The sequence below is a fragment of the Halichoerus grypus genome, chromosome 3 (assembly GCF_964656455.1).
Source record: "Halichoerus grypus chromosome 3, mHalGry1.hap1.1, whole genome shotgun sequence".
In the NCBI taxonomy this organism is placed as follows: domain Eukaryota; kingdom Metazoa; phylum Chordata; class Mammalia; order Carnivora; family Phocidae; genus Halichoerus; species Halichoerus grypus.
This window is the reverse complement of record NC_135714.1, coordinates 65,474,069-65,493,927: the sequence shown is the minus strand read 5'-3', so window position 1 is coordinate 65,493,927 and position 19,859 is coordinate 65,474,069. Positions and strand designations below refer to the sequence as shown.

Sequence of the window (19,859 nt, the reverse complement as noted above, 5' to 3'; positions counted from 1 at the left end):
GAGAAGCAGGCTCTCTGCTGAGCAGGGAGCCTGATGCAGGCCTCCATCCCAGGACTGTGGGGTCATGACCTGAGCAGAAGGCAGATACTTAAACCAACTGAGCCACCCACGCGTCCCATCCCTTTTCTACTTTTAATTCAAACTTTCTAGATAACTTTTAAACCTTCTCTCACAAACAAAATAAAAACACAAAAACTGCCGGCAAACCGTATTTCAAGATCACACCAATCTAAACCTTGAATTTATTTTTTTCATTAAATATGCTTTTTTGTATGTATATCCACATCTGTGTTTTCTGTCCTTTAATGCTGCATATTACTTTGGATCAGAATATATGCTGGCTCAGATTTTTAACTATCTCTAGTGCTTGTCCCAAAACAAAACAAAATCCTGGGAGGGGGGTAGACATTTTTATGTTATGCAAGGAGAGAGTGTGAGAAAATTTATGTAGATTACATCTTCAAGCCATACCAATATCTTTATTTATTTTACATTTCTTTTGTTTTTTGACCCTATTCAACCAAAATAAAATTATCAGTATAAATATGTATATGTGTATGTACACACATACATAATATATATGTATATATTGCATATATATTTACATATACATACAAATGTTTATTGCAGCATAGTTTGTAATGGCAGACAAGAATAAACAAACAAAAAGCAATAATAAAAGAACCCAAACGTGGAAACTACCAAATGTCCATCCATAAAGGAAAGCATACATATAAATATGGTATATCTCTATTATGGAATGTCATGTGGCTATTGAGAAGAATGAGCCAATCTATATGAGCTGACCTGGAAAGGTGCCGATACTATATTCTTAAATAGGATGATATGATCTCAAGAAGAAAAGAAATTTCTATATGTGCATATGCAATATAATGCAGATAATATATGTCATGTAATTACATATAATGTGATATGTATTTGAATAAACAGAGAAAGTGTGGAAAGATGAACACAGAATTTTTTTTGAGGGTGAGTGAGAGAGAGCGCACACATATGCGTGCGAGCAGAGGGGATGGGGGAGAGGGAGAAAGAGAATCTTAAGCAGGCTCCGTGCCCAGGGCAGAGCCCAACGCGGGGCTCCATCTCATGACCCTGAGATCATGACCTGAGCTGAAATTAAGAGTTAGGTGCTTAACCGACTGAGCCACCCAGGCATCCCGGATGAACACAAATTTTTATTATTGATTACCTCAAGAGGATAAGTTAGAAAGGAGATTGTCTCATTAAGAATATATATTTTGTAATTAAAGAAAAAGTAGACAGGTTTACTGAAAAAAAAATGTCAATACCATTTATGTGGTTGATCGTAGACATTTAACTCTTCATAGGATAGTCCAAAAGGAGCAAACTTGCATATAAATCCCAACTGGCCTTGCATGCTAAAGTGCCTTTTTAGTCGTTCATGAGGCCAGGAAAATAAACAAAAAAATATATAAAAAGTAAATCGTGTGGAGAGCAAGTGTGTTAAAGAAAATAGGGATCAGATGACAAGATCTGGTACCGCTGTTCAGACTCACAAATCTCTTAAATGGGGAGAAGCTCCCCTTCATCACTCAGGCTCATAATAGGTTTCATTTGAATGGTTTGGCATTTGACATTATGCACATATCTCTTCAAGTGAAAGAGAGAGTGTACCATGTGTGGGTGAGAAGGTGGGTTCTAAGGTCAGACTTCTTGGCTTTGATTACTCACCTCTTTCCAAGGTATGTGATTTTTGACAATTAACCGAATTGTGCTGTAGGTACCTAGTTCGTGAAACAAAGATAAGTAAGAGTCCTTATGTCACTCTGTCGTTGTTGGCCCATAATGAATATTCCAACTTGGGTAGGGTGGTTGGTAGTGGGAGTACTGAAGGGCAGGCATTTTTTAAAATCCAGGGAAATCAATGGGGTCATAAGAAGTGTTGCCCACCATGGATTAGAAATTAACAAGGCAGAGTCAATATCATTACACTTTGATGATTCTAATGTGTCACCCACTTTCTGTTTCGTAGACCACCATTTTCAGCACATTGGCCAGCGAAAAGTCCTTATCTGACTGCAAAAAGGTAAGTCAGCCTCCAAAATTTCCAACTTGTTGTCAGAGTACTAAATGGCTTCAGAGTTGATGACATGCAGTTGAAAAGCTACGGATCAATGAGAATGTTCCGGTGACATGTTGTAGCTCTCTTTCTTCAGAGATGGAAATTTGAATGGTTTTCTTTAAGGATGTGGAAAACTCTGTTATCATTTGACAGCATTTTGTTATCAAGCAGCTCTGGTTGCATATATTTATTTCTATCTCACTATCATCTGACATTTTATTCTGCAAGATGAGCATCAAGGGAGTCTGGGACAAGCTGCATTGCAGGCATCTATATCCTTGTTTCCAAATTTAAATGTAATAAACCTAAACTCAACACAATATAAAAATGATTTTGTATTTTGAAAGCTGATCATATAGCATAAAAATCTGGTTTGGATTCACTACAGTCCAGTTTGAGAAGCTGTCATGCTTTGCAAAAGGATTAGCCTCGCTAGCATCTGATGGCAGACGTCCCTGTAATGGATCTTGTCTGGAGACTGACTGCTATAGCCGTAGCTGCATGTCTAATTCCTGGCCTTCGCAGTCCAGGAGACTCTTTTATCTGCCTCTTTAATCTCAGGTTTAACTAGGTCTTCTCCTTTTTGAGGGGAAAGAAGCGATTTCACAGTCTGAACAACGCAAATAAATTCTTTGACACTATCTATTGATATGGAAAACCAGGTGCATAAAGAGTTGACCCGTGCCTCATATATTAGTAACTTGGCATTTCTTAGGGTTTTATAGCATGGCATTGTTTTGCTGTGCTGTTTCCATTTCTGAATTTGCTTGATATGGAAAAAGGTAGCTGGGATCTTCATCTTTAAAGGTGATGTGAGGGTCCACTATTCTGAATGCCATCCATTTCATTATCTTGGTAGTTTTTTATTGCCTATTAAATCCCCATCTTGACTGAGTTCTGGTCTGCGCTGTCTGAGATTGAGGTGCATGTTGTATTCTTAACATTACAGATCCTAGAAAATGGACTTCAGGGGTTCTCTATTCTCACCTTTTTCCCAGAGTGGGACTGCTCTTGATACCATGTATAGAAGGACTTCTAGCCTCTACCTGGATACTCTATTAACAGGGAACCCAATGACCCTGACTGTTCACTAGTGAGACAAATCAAAGCATTAGAAAGTTCTTCATTTTATTGAGCCAGGATCTGTTTCCTTTTGATTTCTGCCTGATGTTTAAAGTATGAAGCCAGTTAATATGCTTTCTTCTGAATCTTCTCCCCAGCTCACTCCTGGGCTAATGATTTTCCTTCTTTATTTCTAGTAGAATATTGTTATAATTGATTTCCAGAAGTGTGGGCTGCTGGTTGCTGGCTATTTGGTTTCAATACTTGGCTCTCCCACTTACTACTTATGTGACTCTGGTCACATAAGCTATCTGTGCCTCACTTTTATCACTGTAGAATGGGGATAGTAATTGTACCTACTTCATATGATAGATGAGTTAATATATATAAAGTGCTTAGAACAGTGCTCAATACATAATCAATGCTATGTTAGGTATTATTATTCCTTCTAGACTAGGTTATACTTTTTTTTTTTTTGCATACTCTTTGTTACCAATGTCAAAAATTATGTATTGTTCTTCAGGTGGTCAGTTTGGCAAAAACACTTCAAGACTTTACTCTTCATTCAGGAGCTTTCTTTACATACTTGGTGTATGCCAGGTACAACGTAAGAATGGGCTATGATGAAAGGACAAGCTGTAGGCTTTCTTCAGTGTAACACTAATATTCTACTAATACAGTGTAAGATGGCATCAGTTTCTCTTTATCAGCCATGTTCCTCTGTGGGCCCTGTGAAATTTGAAGTACTTGCACATGCTCTTAAGACATTTTCACATGACCTGCTATTAAAACATGATTTTCTTTTATATTTATGTAAATGAGTCTTTGAGTATGAATATAGGCCATTATATTTATTTTATTCATTTTTACAATTTGATCAATTGAGATAATTTATAAACCCAGTTCTGTTATCCAACTTATTTACTACCTCTCTCAGTTCTTGTCATGCACAAAGTAGAGTAGCATAGTCAGTCTCTATGACTCAATTTGATTCATCCAGCACAGTTACCAAGTGATCACTGAGCACCTGCTATGTGACATGAACTGAAATATTATGGTGAACAAGTCACATATGACCTTTTCCCTCATAGAACATATGGGTAGTCATTGGACAAGTAAAATTGTGATGGATGATATGATTCTTTTTTTAAGTTGGGAGGTTATAAGATCTTACATGAAGGGAACCTAACCTAATCTAGGGGTCAGAAAAACTTTCCTGAAGAAGTGGCCTTGGGGCGCCTGGGTGGCTCAGTCGGTTAAGCAGCTGCCTTCGGCTCGGGTCATGATCCCAGGGTACTGGGATCGAGCCCCGCTTCGGGCTCCCTGCTCGGCGGAGAGCCTGCTTCTCCCTCTCCCTCTGTCTGCCGCTCTGCCTACTTGTGCTCTCTCTCCCTCTCTGTTAAATAAATAAAAATCTTAAAAAAAAAAAAAAGAAGTGGCCTTCACGCAGATATCCAAAGAATGAATGGGGTTTGGCCACATGAAGACAAGGTGGAGGCAGGGAAACACCAAGTATGAAAATCTGGAGAGGTAGAGAACTATAAAATGTTCAGAATGTCTGAAAATTGCAACTTGAAATAGAGAATGATAAACAGTGAGACAAAAAAGAAAAAAAAAAAGCCTGATCATGGAGGGGCTTGTAAAACCAGAATTTGGATTTATTTTAAGGGTAACAAGAAATTTTTACTTGGGAAGGTAGGTGTATGTGACTTGATATGATTTTTATTTTAAAATCATTTGGTTGCTGAAGAACAGAAGAAGCAAGATATCAGACACGAAGTCTAGGTCTAAGGCTATAATCTAGACAAGAGATGGTAGTGGCCAGGATTAGAATAATAGCATTGAAGATCAAGAGATATTTGAGTGATAAGATCAACACAATATGACAATAGTTTGGATATATGGTAGAGGAAATAGCTAAGGATGATTCCTTGATTTCTGGCATGGGCAACTGGCAGAATAGGGTGCCTTTTTCTTTCTTTTCTTTTTTTAAAATTTTTTATTGTTATGTTAATCACCATACATTACATCATTAGTTTTAGATGCAGTGTTCCATGATTCATTGTTTGGGCATAACACCCAGTGTTCCATTAGCGTGCAATTTTCTTAGGTAATAGGGTCAGGGAGGAAGTTGATGAGTTCAGATTGGTACATGTTAGGTTTGTAGTGTTTGTAAGATCTCCCAGCAAAGATGACTAGCAGGGATCTGGGCATGTTGATTTATAACTCAGGATAGCGTTCTAGGATAGAAATATGAATATGGGAGAAATACACATATAGAGAATGGTTGACAGAGTGTGAATGGACAAGATTGCCCAGGGAATGTGTGGAGTGGAAATGAAGAGTGTTTATAAGAATCTGAGAGTATTGGTATATAAGGCCTGGGAGAAGACTATTTCCTGTGAAGGAAAGTGAGAAGATAGGGCCATAGATGTTGGAAGAAATCAGAAGGATGTAGTGTCACAGAAATCAAATCAATAAAAAAGTGAGTCATTAAAAAGGAGGTTGTCACTTGTATCAAAACTTTTGCTGGGAGGTTAAGTAAAATTAGGACTGAAAAGCATCCACTCGGTTTATCAATATTGTAGGTCATTATTGGTTTTAGTGAGATACAAGTGATGGGTGCAGAAGCCAGGTTACAGTGGGTTTAAGATTGAGTGAGGAAGGAAATAGAAATGGTAGGCTAGTCTTTAAAGGAATGTGTTGCAAAAGGAAGGAAAGAAATGAGTAGTTAGTGGGGGCTATTGGGTTGAGGGAGGGTCTCTTAAGTTGGGGTAGATTTGGGCAAGTGTGTTTAAATGCTAGAAAGAAGACAATAGAAAGGCAAGGAGATGCCAAAGCACAGCATTAACCTTAGATAGATGGAGGGACACATCTTGCTATAGAATATCAGGGAAGGAAGAAAGGATAGAACTCATATTATATGAAAGCAGGGTAGACAACTCTGGTCAACTCATCCACTTTTTTTGTTTAATTTTTTGATGGGGAGGTAGGATTATTATTCAACCAGCTTTGAGTCTATATAGCTATACTATTTCAACAATATTTATTTAACCTACAGACATTCCCCTACAATATTTTGCATAGATAGTACCATGTACATAATCAACAATCTCTGGGCAGTCTTGCCTATTCAGATGGGGTCTATTTTAAGAAAATTACTCTCAAATCTGTGTCTCAAGTAATGAAATCTCTTCTGAACCCTAGATCTGTGTTGCTGATTAACTAGAGGTCTTTTCCACTTTGTTGTCCCACAGACCATGTCTTAGTGTAAATAAAGATATGTATTCTCTTTTACACATATTCTCTCCCATCCTGAGCCTTCTTCTCTTATATTCACCACTCCAGTCAATGGCTTTACCATTCCAAGCTAGAAATGTCAGTGTCATCCTTGATTTCTCTTGTTTCTTTACTTCCCACATCCAACTAGCTATCAAATTCTGTAAATTCCATTTTGAGATGTCCCTAGAATCTCTCCATCATCTTTTTCCTTACCTTCTTATTCCTCCTTTGGAAGGTTGTAACAACTCCCTCCTTGCTCTTTTCTTATACCAAGTCTTTTCTTCTTCATTCCATTTTCCAAAACACTACCAGAGTTACTTTCCAGAAAACAAACAACAAACACAACTGTTCATGTCAAATCTTATTTAAAAGCATCTAAGGGATTCAAGTTTTATTCAGAATAGACCCCATACTCCTCTGCATAACTCAACAAGTCATTCCCATTATCTTCAGCCTTATCTTCTGGTATTTTACTAGGTGCTGGAGTCTAGAGGTCTTGAGCAGACTGCTCCTGAATGCAAAACTTTTTGATAACTTTGTGCCCCTGTACAAACTGTTTCTTCTTCTTGAATGTTATCTTCCCTTTCTGTCTGCTTGAAAGCTTAGTCTTCTACGGAGAGACCCCTCACATTGTCGTTTCCTTTTCAAAGACTTTCTTGGTTTCTCCAGGAAAGATGAGTGGTTTCACCTGGAGTTCATAATGTTTTGTACTTACACCAAGGTATAACACCTAACAACAACCACAAAACTTGTCAAGTGTTTACTGTATTCTCAGCCCTGTGAAAAGTACTTTACGTGGATCCCCTTATTCAATTTTTATAACAGCCCTCTGAGGTAAGTAAAATTATTACTACCATTTACAGATAAAGAATTTGAGGCCTAGTGACATTAAAGAACTTGCTCGAGGATACACCAGTAGTAGGTGTTGGAGCCAGGATGTGAATCCAGGCAGTCTGACATACCATTGCTTTAGTGTTTTGCTACTTCTTTCTGCCATTGGATTCTAAATACTTATTTATCGGTTCAGCTTTCCCTTAAACTATTATCTCTTGGAGGGGAAGAACAATAATGGATTCTGTTAGGAATAATAATACCTCCCTGGTAGTAAGGGCTCATAGAAGTTTATTGAATGGATTTGCTGAATACATGATTGTCCATTAATGTAATATCATTCTGGGGCCATTTTGTTAAAAAAAGCAGGGTTTTTTTTTTTTTTTTTTTCTTTTCCTGGGAGTTGAGAAAAGGATACTTATATTCAGGGTTTATTTTTGAAGGCAATTTCTGCAATAAAATAAGGTGTTAATGGATAGCTGGGTGGGAGGGGGGCATGGATTGAAGTGTTTAGTTTAGTGAAAGATAGCAAATATCCTACTTCCTAAACACTACTTTACAGAGTTGTAAGAATCCCTGTTCTTATTTTCAGCCAAAGACCAGTTCACTTTTTAATTTGCAGAACCTAAAAGCATCTAGGAGATATGTGTGAATTCATTCATTCATTCATGATTATTTATTGGGTGCCTCTTATTGCAAGGCAGTTATTACTGTTAATATGTTATAGAGGAAAAATGGATATGCCAAGATATGAAGTGACTTACTCTAGGGCACATATTAAACTCCAAGTAGACTCTTAGAAGATAGGCCTAATTCATGTCTTCTCATTTCTTTCCTCTATAACCTCTCCACCCTACATTATTTAACTTAAGTTGACTCATGGGGAGATGTGTACTGAGGGATGAGCAGCAGAGAAAGATCTTCAAGCATGTTCCATGTCTCCTGCTACCTGTTTTATGCTCATTGATATTTATATCTTTGTGTCTTGATACTTTTAAATCTCTCAGTGCAAGATATTCAGATCCAGATGTGTCAACTCAGCTTTTTTTGTGTAGGGACATTCTGTCATAGCACTATTGGACTTCCAGTACTTTAATTTGAAGTAATGGACAAAACATATATCCTTGCCCCTTCTCGGAGGCTCTTGGCTCTGACCCTGACTCCCACCCCTGGGGCACAGGTCAGAGATAGGTTAGGGGTGATGGACAGGTGAGGGTGATGGATGGGGCAAGGGTAAGGGATAAAATGAATCCCAGGGATGGGTTAAAGGTCAGAGATTTCTGTTTCACAAATTACTTGGAAATGAAAAATAGGCATTTTTCGGTTTGGTGTCAAAATGACCTGCTTTATCCTGTTGTAACTTTCATCTGTATATGGTAACCTAGAATCTCAGCCCAAATCCCTGTCTGTTGTCATAAAAATAGGTTCCTCAGGTTGGAGAGTTTATTTTAAAAATTTAGCCATTTTGATGGTTTATTGTAACATTTTGGTTGGGAGGTGCTCCATTTCTCTCTCTGTATGTCCCTCTGTTCTCTCTCCCTGGACTTCTGATATCTTAACTCATGTCAATGACAACTTCTTTCTTTTTTAAAATATTTATTTATTTATTTGAGAGAGAGACACACAGAGGGGGAGGAGAGGAAAAGGAATCCCAGTCAGACTCTGCACTGAGTGCAGAGCCCCACACGAGGCTTGGTCTTAGGACCCATGAGACCTTGACCTGAGCTAAAAGCAAGAGTCAGATGCTCAACTGACTGAGCCACACAGGCAGCCCTCAGTGACAACTTTTAAAAATAGTATCTTTAGGAAATGTATCCCTATCATATAGAAAGTATTGGTTTTAGAGGCGCCTGGGTGGCTCAGTCGGTTAAGCATCTGCCTTTGGCTCAGGTCATGATCCCAGGGTCCTGGGATCGAGCCCCACGTTGGGCTCCCTGCTGAGGGCTTCTCCCTGTCCCTCTGCCCCCCACTCATGCTTGCTCTCTCTCTCTAGTGCTCTCCCTCTCTCAAATAAATAAATAAAATCTTTTAAAAAAAAGTATTGGTTTTAGAATATATGGAAACCTAAAGGAAATCTATCTGTTGGTGGCAGTAATTTATAGGATTATTTGTGGTTGTGTTGACGGTGCTACCTATTCTACCCACCCTTGGCTTTGACTTGGGTGCTCTCCACTATTACCAATGATGTATCAGTGTGCAGAGCATGTGCCCACATCATCTCTGAGCCTACTGTGTGGTATTTTTATTTTTAATAGACATAGGTGATGCTTCACTACCTTCATTCTTCCTTTAGGAAGAGATGATTAAGAATCTAGAATGTAATGGGCTATTGGAAAATTTAAGTTTTTCATCAGGGTTGATGAATAGGTCTCTGGGTAAACACAGCCCAAGATAGTAATATCAGCAGTTAAGATATTTACTCACAGTTGGTTCCTCAGCCTTTTGAAGCTATATTGTATCTGGCTTCCTCTTTCAAAGATTAAGACTTAATGTCTAGACGTGTTCACTGACCTACACAAAGCTGGCTGGGCAGAGTCCCATGACTCTCAGCTTCTTGGCAGAATTTCTGGGCTGGTAGGTCATGGTGGCTTCTTCCCATGCCCTGAGAAAGGACGTAAAGACCAGACCAACCCTGTCAGCATTGAAGACATTCCTCTGACTTCCCCTCCCCACCCCTGAAAGACAGAAACCCATGTTCTGGAGCAGTCACAGTGAAGGGTATTATTTCAAGTAAATTTGAACACTGTTCACTTTTTAAATAGATTTTTTTGGAAGCTAGGAAGGTTCGTTTTTGGCAGAGTGCTGTTTTTGCTGACTTGATGTAGTGCTCTCTGCTGGATAAAGGGTGATATATATATTTGCAAATTTCTATCCTTTTTTTCATATGTGCCAACACAGGCCACTAATTTATGGGAGGGACAATTGTTTCTCTTTGAACACAGGGGAAGCACTTCAGCCCTTCCTCTTTCCTTGCCTTCCTGCCTCGCCCTGCCTCACTCTCCCAGCCAAGAAAGAGCTCTTAGCACTGATTTGCAATATTTGGGATAAGATAGATGTTTCTGGATTCCATACACTCTTCTTTCATCTCTTATTGTCTGGTTTTGATTTTTATTGTTACATTTTTTCCAATCCTACTCTCCTGAGATGCATTATGGGGCAGGGGTTAAGAGCACAGGCTCTGGAGACCAATTTCTGTGACTGGAGTCCACGCTCCACTACCCATCAGCTCTACAACTTTGTCCAAATTACTCAGCTTCTCTGTGCCTCACTTGTCTCGTGTATAAAATGAGACAAGTCATGGTATCAACCTATAGAACTGCTGTTAAGGATGAATAGATGGATCCATGTAAAATTCTTAGAGCAGTGTCTCAGTAAGAGATGTTCATTATTCCATCCCTGTGCAGAGAATAAATTTGAACCTTGGTAGCTTGAGTCTCACTTTATTTTTTTCTCTAAAAGAGCAACAACACCAAGGAAAGTACATCAGTGGACTTGGGCTAAAATGCACATTTGCAAAAATGTAAGCTGTTTGCCCTGGAGAAATACCCTGGTATGGGTCTCTAATTCTTAGTAATTCTAATTTCTAATAATGAGAATGCACTCAAGTTCAATATTGTTATGGGTTTCAGCTCTGTAAGAGCAAAACATTTCTTAATAAATGAAACATAACACCTTCCTAATAGTACGGTGAGTATACTTTTCTGTACCTCCAGCACCTGACACAATTTTAAGCCCATGGTAGACATTTAATAGTGTTTGTTAATTCATAAACTTGGCGTAGGATCATTCCACCAAAAGCTTCCAGCAGAAGGCTCAAAATGAAAAAGAAAGGAAGGTGGAGAACCTACTCTTTGTATGTCTTCTTATGCCAGCACCTAGAATATACACAGGCAGGTAAAAATACCTTATTACTTGCTTGGAGGTACAGAATAAAATATAAAATATCCTGTCCCTCAAATAAATGTATATCCATTGCCTTTTCTAAATGTTAATATATGGGTTTCTTTTGCCCATTAGCCTATATTTGCCTCTTTTTTTTTTTATAGATACAACCTAACATCGGGCATTTTTGCAACCATAATTTCTAGCCTGTGCATCTCAATAACTTTCATAAATTTCTATTTCTTTTTTATTCTTCTTTTTTCATTTTCTTCATTTCCCTATTTAACTTTCTCTACTCCCTCCTTCCTTCCTTCCTTTTTTCTTTCCTTGACCTAATATATCAGGTAACAAGGTATAAGTTATAAGTTGTGTCCATTTCCCCTAGACCCAATTAATTTACTATTTAATACATATTGAAAGCCTCCCATGATTATTTGGAGGATAAAGGACAGAAGAATCCTTGTCATGAATGAGCTCATAGTTTAGGGGGTGGGCAATACTATACTTGGATAAATCACAATAGGGCAAGTTCTGTATGCTTTGGTAGCAGAGAAAAGGCTGTGAGTAACCTTACCTGGGAGAGCCACTAATCTGGTCAGTGTCCCCATCTCATTCTTCTCTCATCAGGACAACACTGAAATGCACCTCTGGGTTCTATCTGCTTGGTGGCCAGGACTATTTATGTTTTGAGTCAGAGGTTGAAGGATGGTCTTTTCAAAGACTTGCCTGCCCCATGGAAATTAGTGGGATAAGTCTCCAATGTTGCTTGCATTTTAAATATTGTTGCAGGAGATCATGTGCTCTGTCCTGCTTCTGGGGTTGAGCCTAAATTTAATGATCTTTAAAATCACAGACCGTGCAGGCTTGTGGAACTGCCTACATATGTTGAAAAAAAATGATGCTTCTGGTGTGGAATTGCAAGATAAGCAGAGAACCCAGTAAATGACTCAGTGGGAGTTTTCCCCAAGGGAAGGATAAAGAAAAGAGTGTACTGTTTTTTGGCAAAGGAAACTGGCACTTAACATGATTATTGCAACTCTGGGCACTTGGGTTTTCCCACTGGGGAGATCAAACGTGATAACAGCAGAGCTGTTCTTCCAAAGCCGAACCTTCATGAGCTCTAATCTCCAGCTGAGATGTCAAATGGCCAATGTCCCTGGCAAGAAGAGCCTTTTAATTAATTAGAGCCTTGAGCTGGCAGCTTGCTGCAAAAGCACCTGAACATGGTTGCCGGTGAAAAGAGCTGCGGAGGGCTGCTTCCAGTGACTTGTTGCTCTCCCGAAGCCTGCCTCAAGTGTCTCCCTGTCTCCATAGGAAAGACAGGTGCTATGTCCTCCTGAGGAGGGGTCTCTTTCCACTTGGTGTTCTTTAGAGAGAGGTTTCTGGCCAAGTCTTTCCTCTCCTGCAGTCCCAGAGGTGGGACAAAGACAAAAAGGAAAGTGTTGTTTCCCATTTCTGTTTGGAGAGTCACAAAGGCCGGCATCTGGAGGAAGCAGAAGATGTCTAATGAAAGGTTGCACTGTGGCTGAATCAGAGCTTGTCATCTTGCATAATGGAAATCTGGAAATCCCAAGGTTATTCAAGCAGGAAAAGGTCTTGAGGCTGGTCTGGTGTCATCAAAGGTAATCTGGCTGTTTGAGAGCACCCTGTTATCTCTTAAGGGGCTTTGAGTCTTAGTCGTCAAAAGCAGTGCTGCCAGGTGTCTCAGAGGAAGCATCCTGCAGGTTTGCAAATGTTTTGTGTGCCCCTGTTGTGCGGCCAGGCAGCACCTTCTGCTCAGGTTGCTACAGGGCTGCCCTTTGGAAAACTCTTTTCGGTTTACTTATAAAAGGCAGAGATATGCTGGAGGACAGAGCTCTGTTCACCGTTCCTTGCAGAGATGTGCTGAGGTACAAATCACATGGTCATAATGAGGACCACTGACTGTGTAGCTTTCTGTCCTGCTCCAACCTGAGCATCTGGCTTTCTTCCTTTGGTTTTAGTCTTAATCGTGATAGGGGAAATGCTTTGTGTGAACATTTCCTCAGTGCTCTTCCAGGCTCTCTAAAGCTTTTAAAAAATCTTTTGGTCCTCTGAAAGAATGTGACAATGTACTTTTACACATCAAATGGAGTTATTATTTATTTATTGGTAAACGTAGGCTAGGTAACATGTAGAATATTTATAGCATCACATGATATAATTTCTAGTTTTATGTAAGTACTAAATGACTCTGGAGCCAAACTGCCCAAATAAAAGGCTGCCTGCAGCATTAACTCTGTGATGCTCAAGTTATTAAGCCCCTCTGTGCCACACTTTGCTCTTTTCTTTTTTCTTTTTTTTTTGGAGAAATTATTTGTACTTTAATAGTTTAGAAAGGTCTAGTGAGCGAAAGTCAATGACAAGCTTCCACACTGTGCTCAAGGACAGCCAGAAAAGCATTTCATGCAACATATTACTATTATAAGTCAGACTGAAATCCAGAGTTAACATGGGCTTTGTTTTCAAACTAGAAAACATAAAAACATAAATGCAAAATTAAAATATTATGTTCCTGAGTGCCTCAGTTAGCAAAGTATAGTATTACTTAAGATTTAGATGGGGGAGTGATCAACTAAGGACATGGTTATTAAAGCCTTGAGAGTAAATATAAAGCCTTGGACAGACTGAAAAGAGCAAGGTGAGAAACCAGGTGAAAAGAGAAATTTTGGGAGCACTGCTTTTTTAGGGATCAAACAAAACAACAGACACAAAAGGAGACAAAGCTAATGAGCCAGTAGAGAGGGTTCCGAGAGTTTGACGATGTTGAGAAAGGAGGAATCAATTGGTGCAGGAATGTCTTGGAGATGGAGAGGAAAGGGTGCTGGCCACGGGAGCCAGAGCACAAAGTGCAGAAATAAACCTTGACTAGAAGGAGAAGCACCTCACCTGCACAGAGAACATTTCAGTATGAATGGATTTGGGTGTAGCAGTTCTTCATTTTTAAAATGAAGATAATAAAAGTACCCACCTCAAGAAGTTACTGCCCCGTGATGACATCAAACTCAAATCCCATCAGAGTCTACATCATTTCTGGAACTAGTTTCTCTTGATCTAGAGACAAATCTGTCTACCCCCTCCACAGCAAATTATCTCCCCGTCTGCGCACACACGCAACAGATCATGGTGAGACAGAAGGGAGATAACCACATTGCTTCCTACCACCAGAAAGGGGAAACAGACTCAGCAGCTGCTGGTTGTGTGATCCTGACATCTCTGTGGCCCCTTATCTTGAAGGGTGGGCCTTGCTTCTCTTTCTAGGGGATGATTTCCCAGGCCTCTGGCTCTGCCTCTGAGAGGCTATTCTTTTATTGTTATCTTCTTTGGCCACAAGTGCAGGTGGCATTACAGAAAATGCCCTCACCAAGCTGTGAGCACAGACACCAACATTGAATACTGTATCTTGCCTGATCTTAGCACCCACCTGCTGACATAGACAACTTAATTCTTGGCCATGTTTCTCTCACCATGTGTTTTTGGAAGTTCCTAAGAGTTTTTCACATGGATTTCTCAGGTTTCCTAATGGAGGCCGGCTAACTGGTCACCTGAGGGAAGTTTGTCTTTGCTCTGGCTGTCAGCTTTCCATGAAAACACTGCTCACCTGTCAGCCTGGTCCACAGGCGGGCACCACTGCTGCGTAGCTCTGCTCCATAACCCTGCAGGGTGCTGCTCTTCTTCAGTGATAAAATTGGAGAGCGCCCCTTTCCACAGGTCTGCAAAGAACTTGGGCTCTCAGGCCTCAGAGCAGCACTCCTTGTTTTTAGAGTTCCACAGAGTCTTTCATGGACACAGTGTCTTCAACTTCAGATCTTACCACTCCCCACTGAGGCACAGGACCTGTTCCTAAATCTAGGAGGAAAGGTATAGGCCATAGCATATCCTCCACTGTGCTCATTCACCCCTTTCTTGTCTATATCTTTCCTTTCTCCTGAAAGGAAAAATTTGCACCAAATTTTCTGCCTCCCCATTTACCCAAATACAGCTCCTGTGTCTTAGTCCATTAACGTATGTGCTCAGATGGTCCCAGCTCAGTTTCATAAATAGGGGATCTTAGAATCCTAATCTGGACAGCTAGGATGTGCTGATAGTCTACTTCTCCAAGCTGGTGGGTAGCTCAAAGTCTTTGCTCACAAGACTTCTAGTTCTAGAAAAGTGTGAAGGTTAATTAACCAAAATGTTCGTCTTTTTGTTCCTCCAGACACCAATCAGTTGCTAGAGGAAATCCATGTTTATGTTTCTAATGCGCTCTATCTCTGTAATGTGCATTTCAGCAGTGTCTGGATTTAAAGGATTGAGAAAGCCAGAGTGTCTGTAGATTCTTATCTTGACCTCCATTCATAAACAGAGGAAGCTAGATCACTTATTGAACCACCCATTCAACATCCTTAGAACCAAGCTTGCTACCTCATCATTTTAAAAGTTAAATCACTATGTTGTACACCTGAAGCTAATGTAACAAATGTGTCTAGTATACTCAAAACAACAAATAATAAACAAACAAACAGATAAAAGTTGGCTTTTGTTTGCAGACAAACTATTTCTAGTGGAATCAGTGACTATCAGGCAAAGTCATGACCTGGTCAGAAAACCTGCTGGTTTGGCTTCAACTTAATGTTATTTTATTGCCATTTGTAACTGTGAAGTAAAAAGACAAAACAAAACAAAACAAAACAATTATATTTTCTTTTTAAATCAATCTTTTCTTTTCCTTTCTTTTCTTCTCTTTCAATTCTAGTATAGTTAATATACAGTGTCATATTAGTTTCAGATGTACAATCTGGTGATTTAACAATTTTTTACATTAGTTAGTGCTCTTCATGACAAGTGTACTCTTTTTTTTTTAAGTATTCTTTTTTTTATTATGTTATGTTAATCACCATACATTACATCATTAGTTTTTGATGTAGTGTTCCATGATTTATTTTTTGCGTATAACACCCAGTGCTCCATGCAGTACGTGCCGTCTTTAATACCTATCACCAGGCTAACCCATCCCCCGACCCCCCTCCCCTCTAGAACCCTCAGTTTGTTTCTCAGAATCCATAGTCTCTCGTGGTTCATCTCCCCCTCTGATTTCCTCCCCTTCATTCTTCTCTTCCTGCTATCTTCTTCTTCTTCTTCTTTTTTTTTTTTAACATATAATGTATTATTTGTTTCAGAGGTACAGGTCTGTGATTCATCAGTCTTACACAATTCACAGCACTCACCATAGCACATATCCTCCCCAGTGTCTATCCCCCAGCCACCCCACCCCTCCCATCCCCCACCACTCCAGCAACCCTCAGTTTGTTTCCTGAGATTAAGAATTCCTCATATCAGTGAGGTCATATGATACATGTCTTTCTCTGATTGACTTATTTCGCTCAGCATAATACCCTCCAGTTCCATCCATGTTGTTGCAAACGGCAAGATTTCATTCCTTTTGATGGCTGCATAATATTCCATGGTATATATATACCACTTCTTCTTTAACCATTCATCTGTCGATGGACATCTTGGCTCTTTCCATAGTTTGGCTATTGTGGACATTGCTGCTATAAACATTGGGGTGCATGTACCCCTTCGGATCCCTACATTTGTATCTTTGGGATAAATACCCATTAGTGCAATTGCTGGATCGTATGGTAGCTCTAATTTCAACTTTTTGAGGAACATCCATACTGTTTTCCAGAGTGGCTGCACCAGCTTGCGTTCCCATCAACAGTGTAGGAGGGATCCCCTTTCTCTGCATCCTCTCCAACATCTGTCATTTCCTGACTTGTTAATTTTAGCCATTCTGACTGGTATGAGGTGGTATCTCACTGAGGTTTTGATTTGGATTTCCCTGATGCCGAGCGATGTTGAGCACTTTTTCATGTGTCTGTTGGCCATTTGGATGTCTTCTTTGGAAAAATGTCTGTTCATGTCATCTGCCCATTTCTTGATTGGATCATTTGTTCTTTGGGTGTTGAGTTTAATAAGTTCTTTATAGATTTTGGATACTAGCCCTTTATCTGATATATCATTTGCAAATATCTTCTCCCATTCTGTCGGTTATCTTTTGGTTTTGTTGATTGTTTCTTTTGCTGCCAAAGCTTTTTATCTTGATGAAGTCCCATAGTTCATTTTTGCCCTTGCTTTCCTTGCCTTTGGCGATGTTTCTAGGAAGAAGTTGCTGCGGCTGAGGTCGAAGAGGTTGCTGCCTGTGTTCTCCTCAGGATTTTGATGGACTCCTGTCTCACATATAGGTCTTTCAACCATTTGGAGTCTATTTTTGTGTGTGGTGTAAGGAAATGGTCCAGTTTCATTCTTCTGCATGTGGCTGTCCCATTTTCCCAACACCATTTGTTGAAGAGACTGTCTTTTTTCCATTGGACATTCTTTCCTGCTTTGTCGAAGATTAGTTGACCAAAGAGTTGAGGGTCCATTTCTGAGCTCTCTATTCTGTTCCACTGATCTATGTGTCTGTTTTTGTGCCAGTCCCATACTGTCTTGATGATGACAGCTTTGTAATAGAGCTTGAAGTCCAGAATTGTGATGCCACCAGCTTTGCTTTTCTTTTTCAACATTCCTCTGGCTATTCGGGGTCTTTTCTGGTTCCACACAAATTTTAGGATTATTTGCTCCATTTCTTTGAAAACAATGGATGGTATTTTGATAGGGATTGCATTGAATGTGTAGATTGGTCTAGGTAGCATTGACATCTTCACAGTATTTGTTCTTCCAATCCATGAGCATGGAACGTTTTTCCATTTCTTTGTGTCTTCCTCAATTTCTTTCATGAGTATTCTATAGTTTTCTGAGTACAGATTCTTTGCCTCTTTGGTTAGATTTATTCCTAGGTATCTTATGGTTTTGGGTGCAATTGTAAATGGGATCGACTCCTTAATTTTTCTTTCTTCTGTCTTGTGTTGGTGTGTAGGTATGCCACTGATTTCTGTGCATTGATTTTATATCCTGCCACTTTACTGAATTCCTGTATGAGTTCTAGCAGTTTTGGGGTGGAGTCTTTTGGGTTTTCCACATAAAGTATCATATCATCTGCAAAGAGTGAGAGTTTGACTTCTTCTTTGCCAATTTGGATGCCTTTTATTTCTTTTTGTTGTCTGATTGCTGTGGCTAGGACTTCTAATACTATGTTGAATAGCAGTGGTGATAGTGGACATCCCTGCCGTGTTCCTGACCTTAGGGGGAAAGCTTTCAGTTTTTCCCCATTGAGATGATATTTGCTGTGGGTTTTTCATAGATGGCTTTTATGATATTGAGGTATGTACCCTCTATGCCTACACTGTGAAGAGTTTTGATCAAGAAAGGATGCTGTACTTTGTCAAATGCTTTTTCTCCATCTATTGAGAGGATCATATGGTTCTTGTTCTTTCTTTTATTAATGTATTATATCACATTGATTGATTTGCAGATGTTGAACCAATCTTGCAGCCTAGGGATAAATCCCACTTGGTGGTGGTGAATAATCCTTTTAATGTACTCTTGGATCCTATTGGCTAGTATTTTGGTGAGAATTTTTGCATCCATCTTCATAGGGATATTGGTCTGTAATTCTCCTTTTTGATGGGGTCTTTGTCTGGTTTTGGGATCAAGGTAATGGTGGCCTCATAAAATGAGTTTGGAAGTTTTTCTTCCATTTCTATTTTTTAGAACAGTTTCAGAAGAATAGGTATTAATTCTTCTTTAAATGTTTGGTAGAGGGGCGCCTGGGTGGCTCAGATGGTTAAGCGTCTGCCTTTGGCTCAGGTCATGATCCCAGGGTCCTGGGATCGAGTCCCGCATCGGGCTCCCTGCTAGGCGGGGAGCCTGCTTCTCCCTCTGCCGCTGCCTCTCTCTATCTCTCTCTCTGACTCTCATGAATAAATAAATAAAACAAAAAAAATTTTTAAATGTTTGGTAGAATTCCACTGGGAAGTTATCTGGCCCTGGGCTCTTGTTTGTTGGGAGATTTTTGATTACTGCTTCAATATCCTTAGTGGTTATAGGTCTGTTCAGGTTTTCTATTTCTTCCTGGTTCAGTTTTGGTAGTTGATACATCTCTAGGAATGCATCCATTTCTTCCAGATTATCTAATTTGCTGGCATAGAGTTGCTCATAATATGTTCTTATAATTGTTTGTATTTCTTTGGTGTTGGTTGTGATCTCTCCTCTTTCATTCATGATTTTATTTATTTGGGTCCTTTCTCTTTTGTTTTTGATAAGTCTGGCCAGGGGTTTATCAATCTTATTAATTCTCTCAAAGAACCAGCTCCTAGTTTCGTTGATCTGTTCTACTGTTCTTTTGGTTTCTATTTCATTGATTTCTGCTCTGATTTTTATTATTTCTCATCTCCTGCTGGGTTTAGGCTTTATTTGCTGTTCTTTCTCCAGCTCGTTTAGGTGTAGGGTTAGGTTGTGTATTTGAGACCTTTCTTGTTTCTTGAGAAAGGCTTGTATTGCTATATAGTTCCCTCTTAGGACTGCCTTTGCTGCATCCCAAAGATTTTGAACAGTTGTGTTTTCATTTTCATTTGTTTCCATGAACTTTTTAAATTCTTCTTTAATTTCCTGGTTGACCCATTCATTCTTTAGTAGGATGCTCTTTAGCCTCCATGTATTTGAGTTCTTTCTGACTTTCCTCTTGTGACTGAGTTCTACTTTCAAAGCATTGTGGTCTGAAAATATACAGGGAATGATCCCAATCTTTTGGTACTGG

General features: G+C 39.5%; 1 protein-coding gene across 5 annotated transcripts in view; it reads left to right on the top strand.

The window, feature by feature from the left end:
- Positions 1-19,859, top strand: part of RASGEF1B (RasGEF domain family member 1B) — a 632,901-nt gene that overhangs the window by 261,435 nt on the left and 351,607 nt on the right. For all 5 annotated transcript variants that reach the window (XM_078068829.1, XM_036070550.2, XM_036070549.2 and 2 more), the window contains one exon: positions 2,015-2,068. Coding sequence is in view for 2 of the 5 variants with exons in the window: in XM_036070550.2 (XP_035926443.1) it covers positions 2,015-2,068 (54 nt within the window). In the remaining 3 variants the exon portion in view is untranslated. The remainder of the gene's footprint in view (positions 1-2,014; positions 2,069-19,859) is intronic.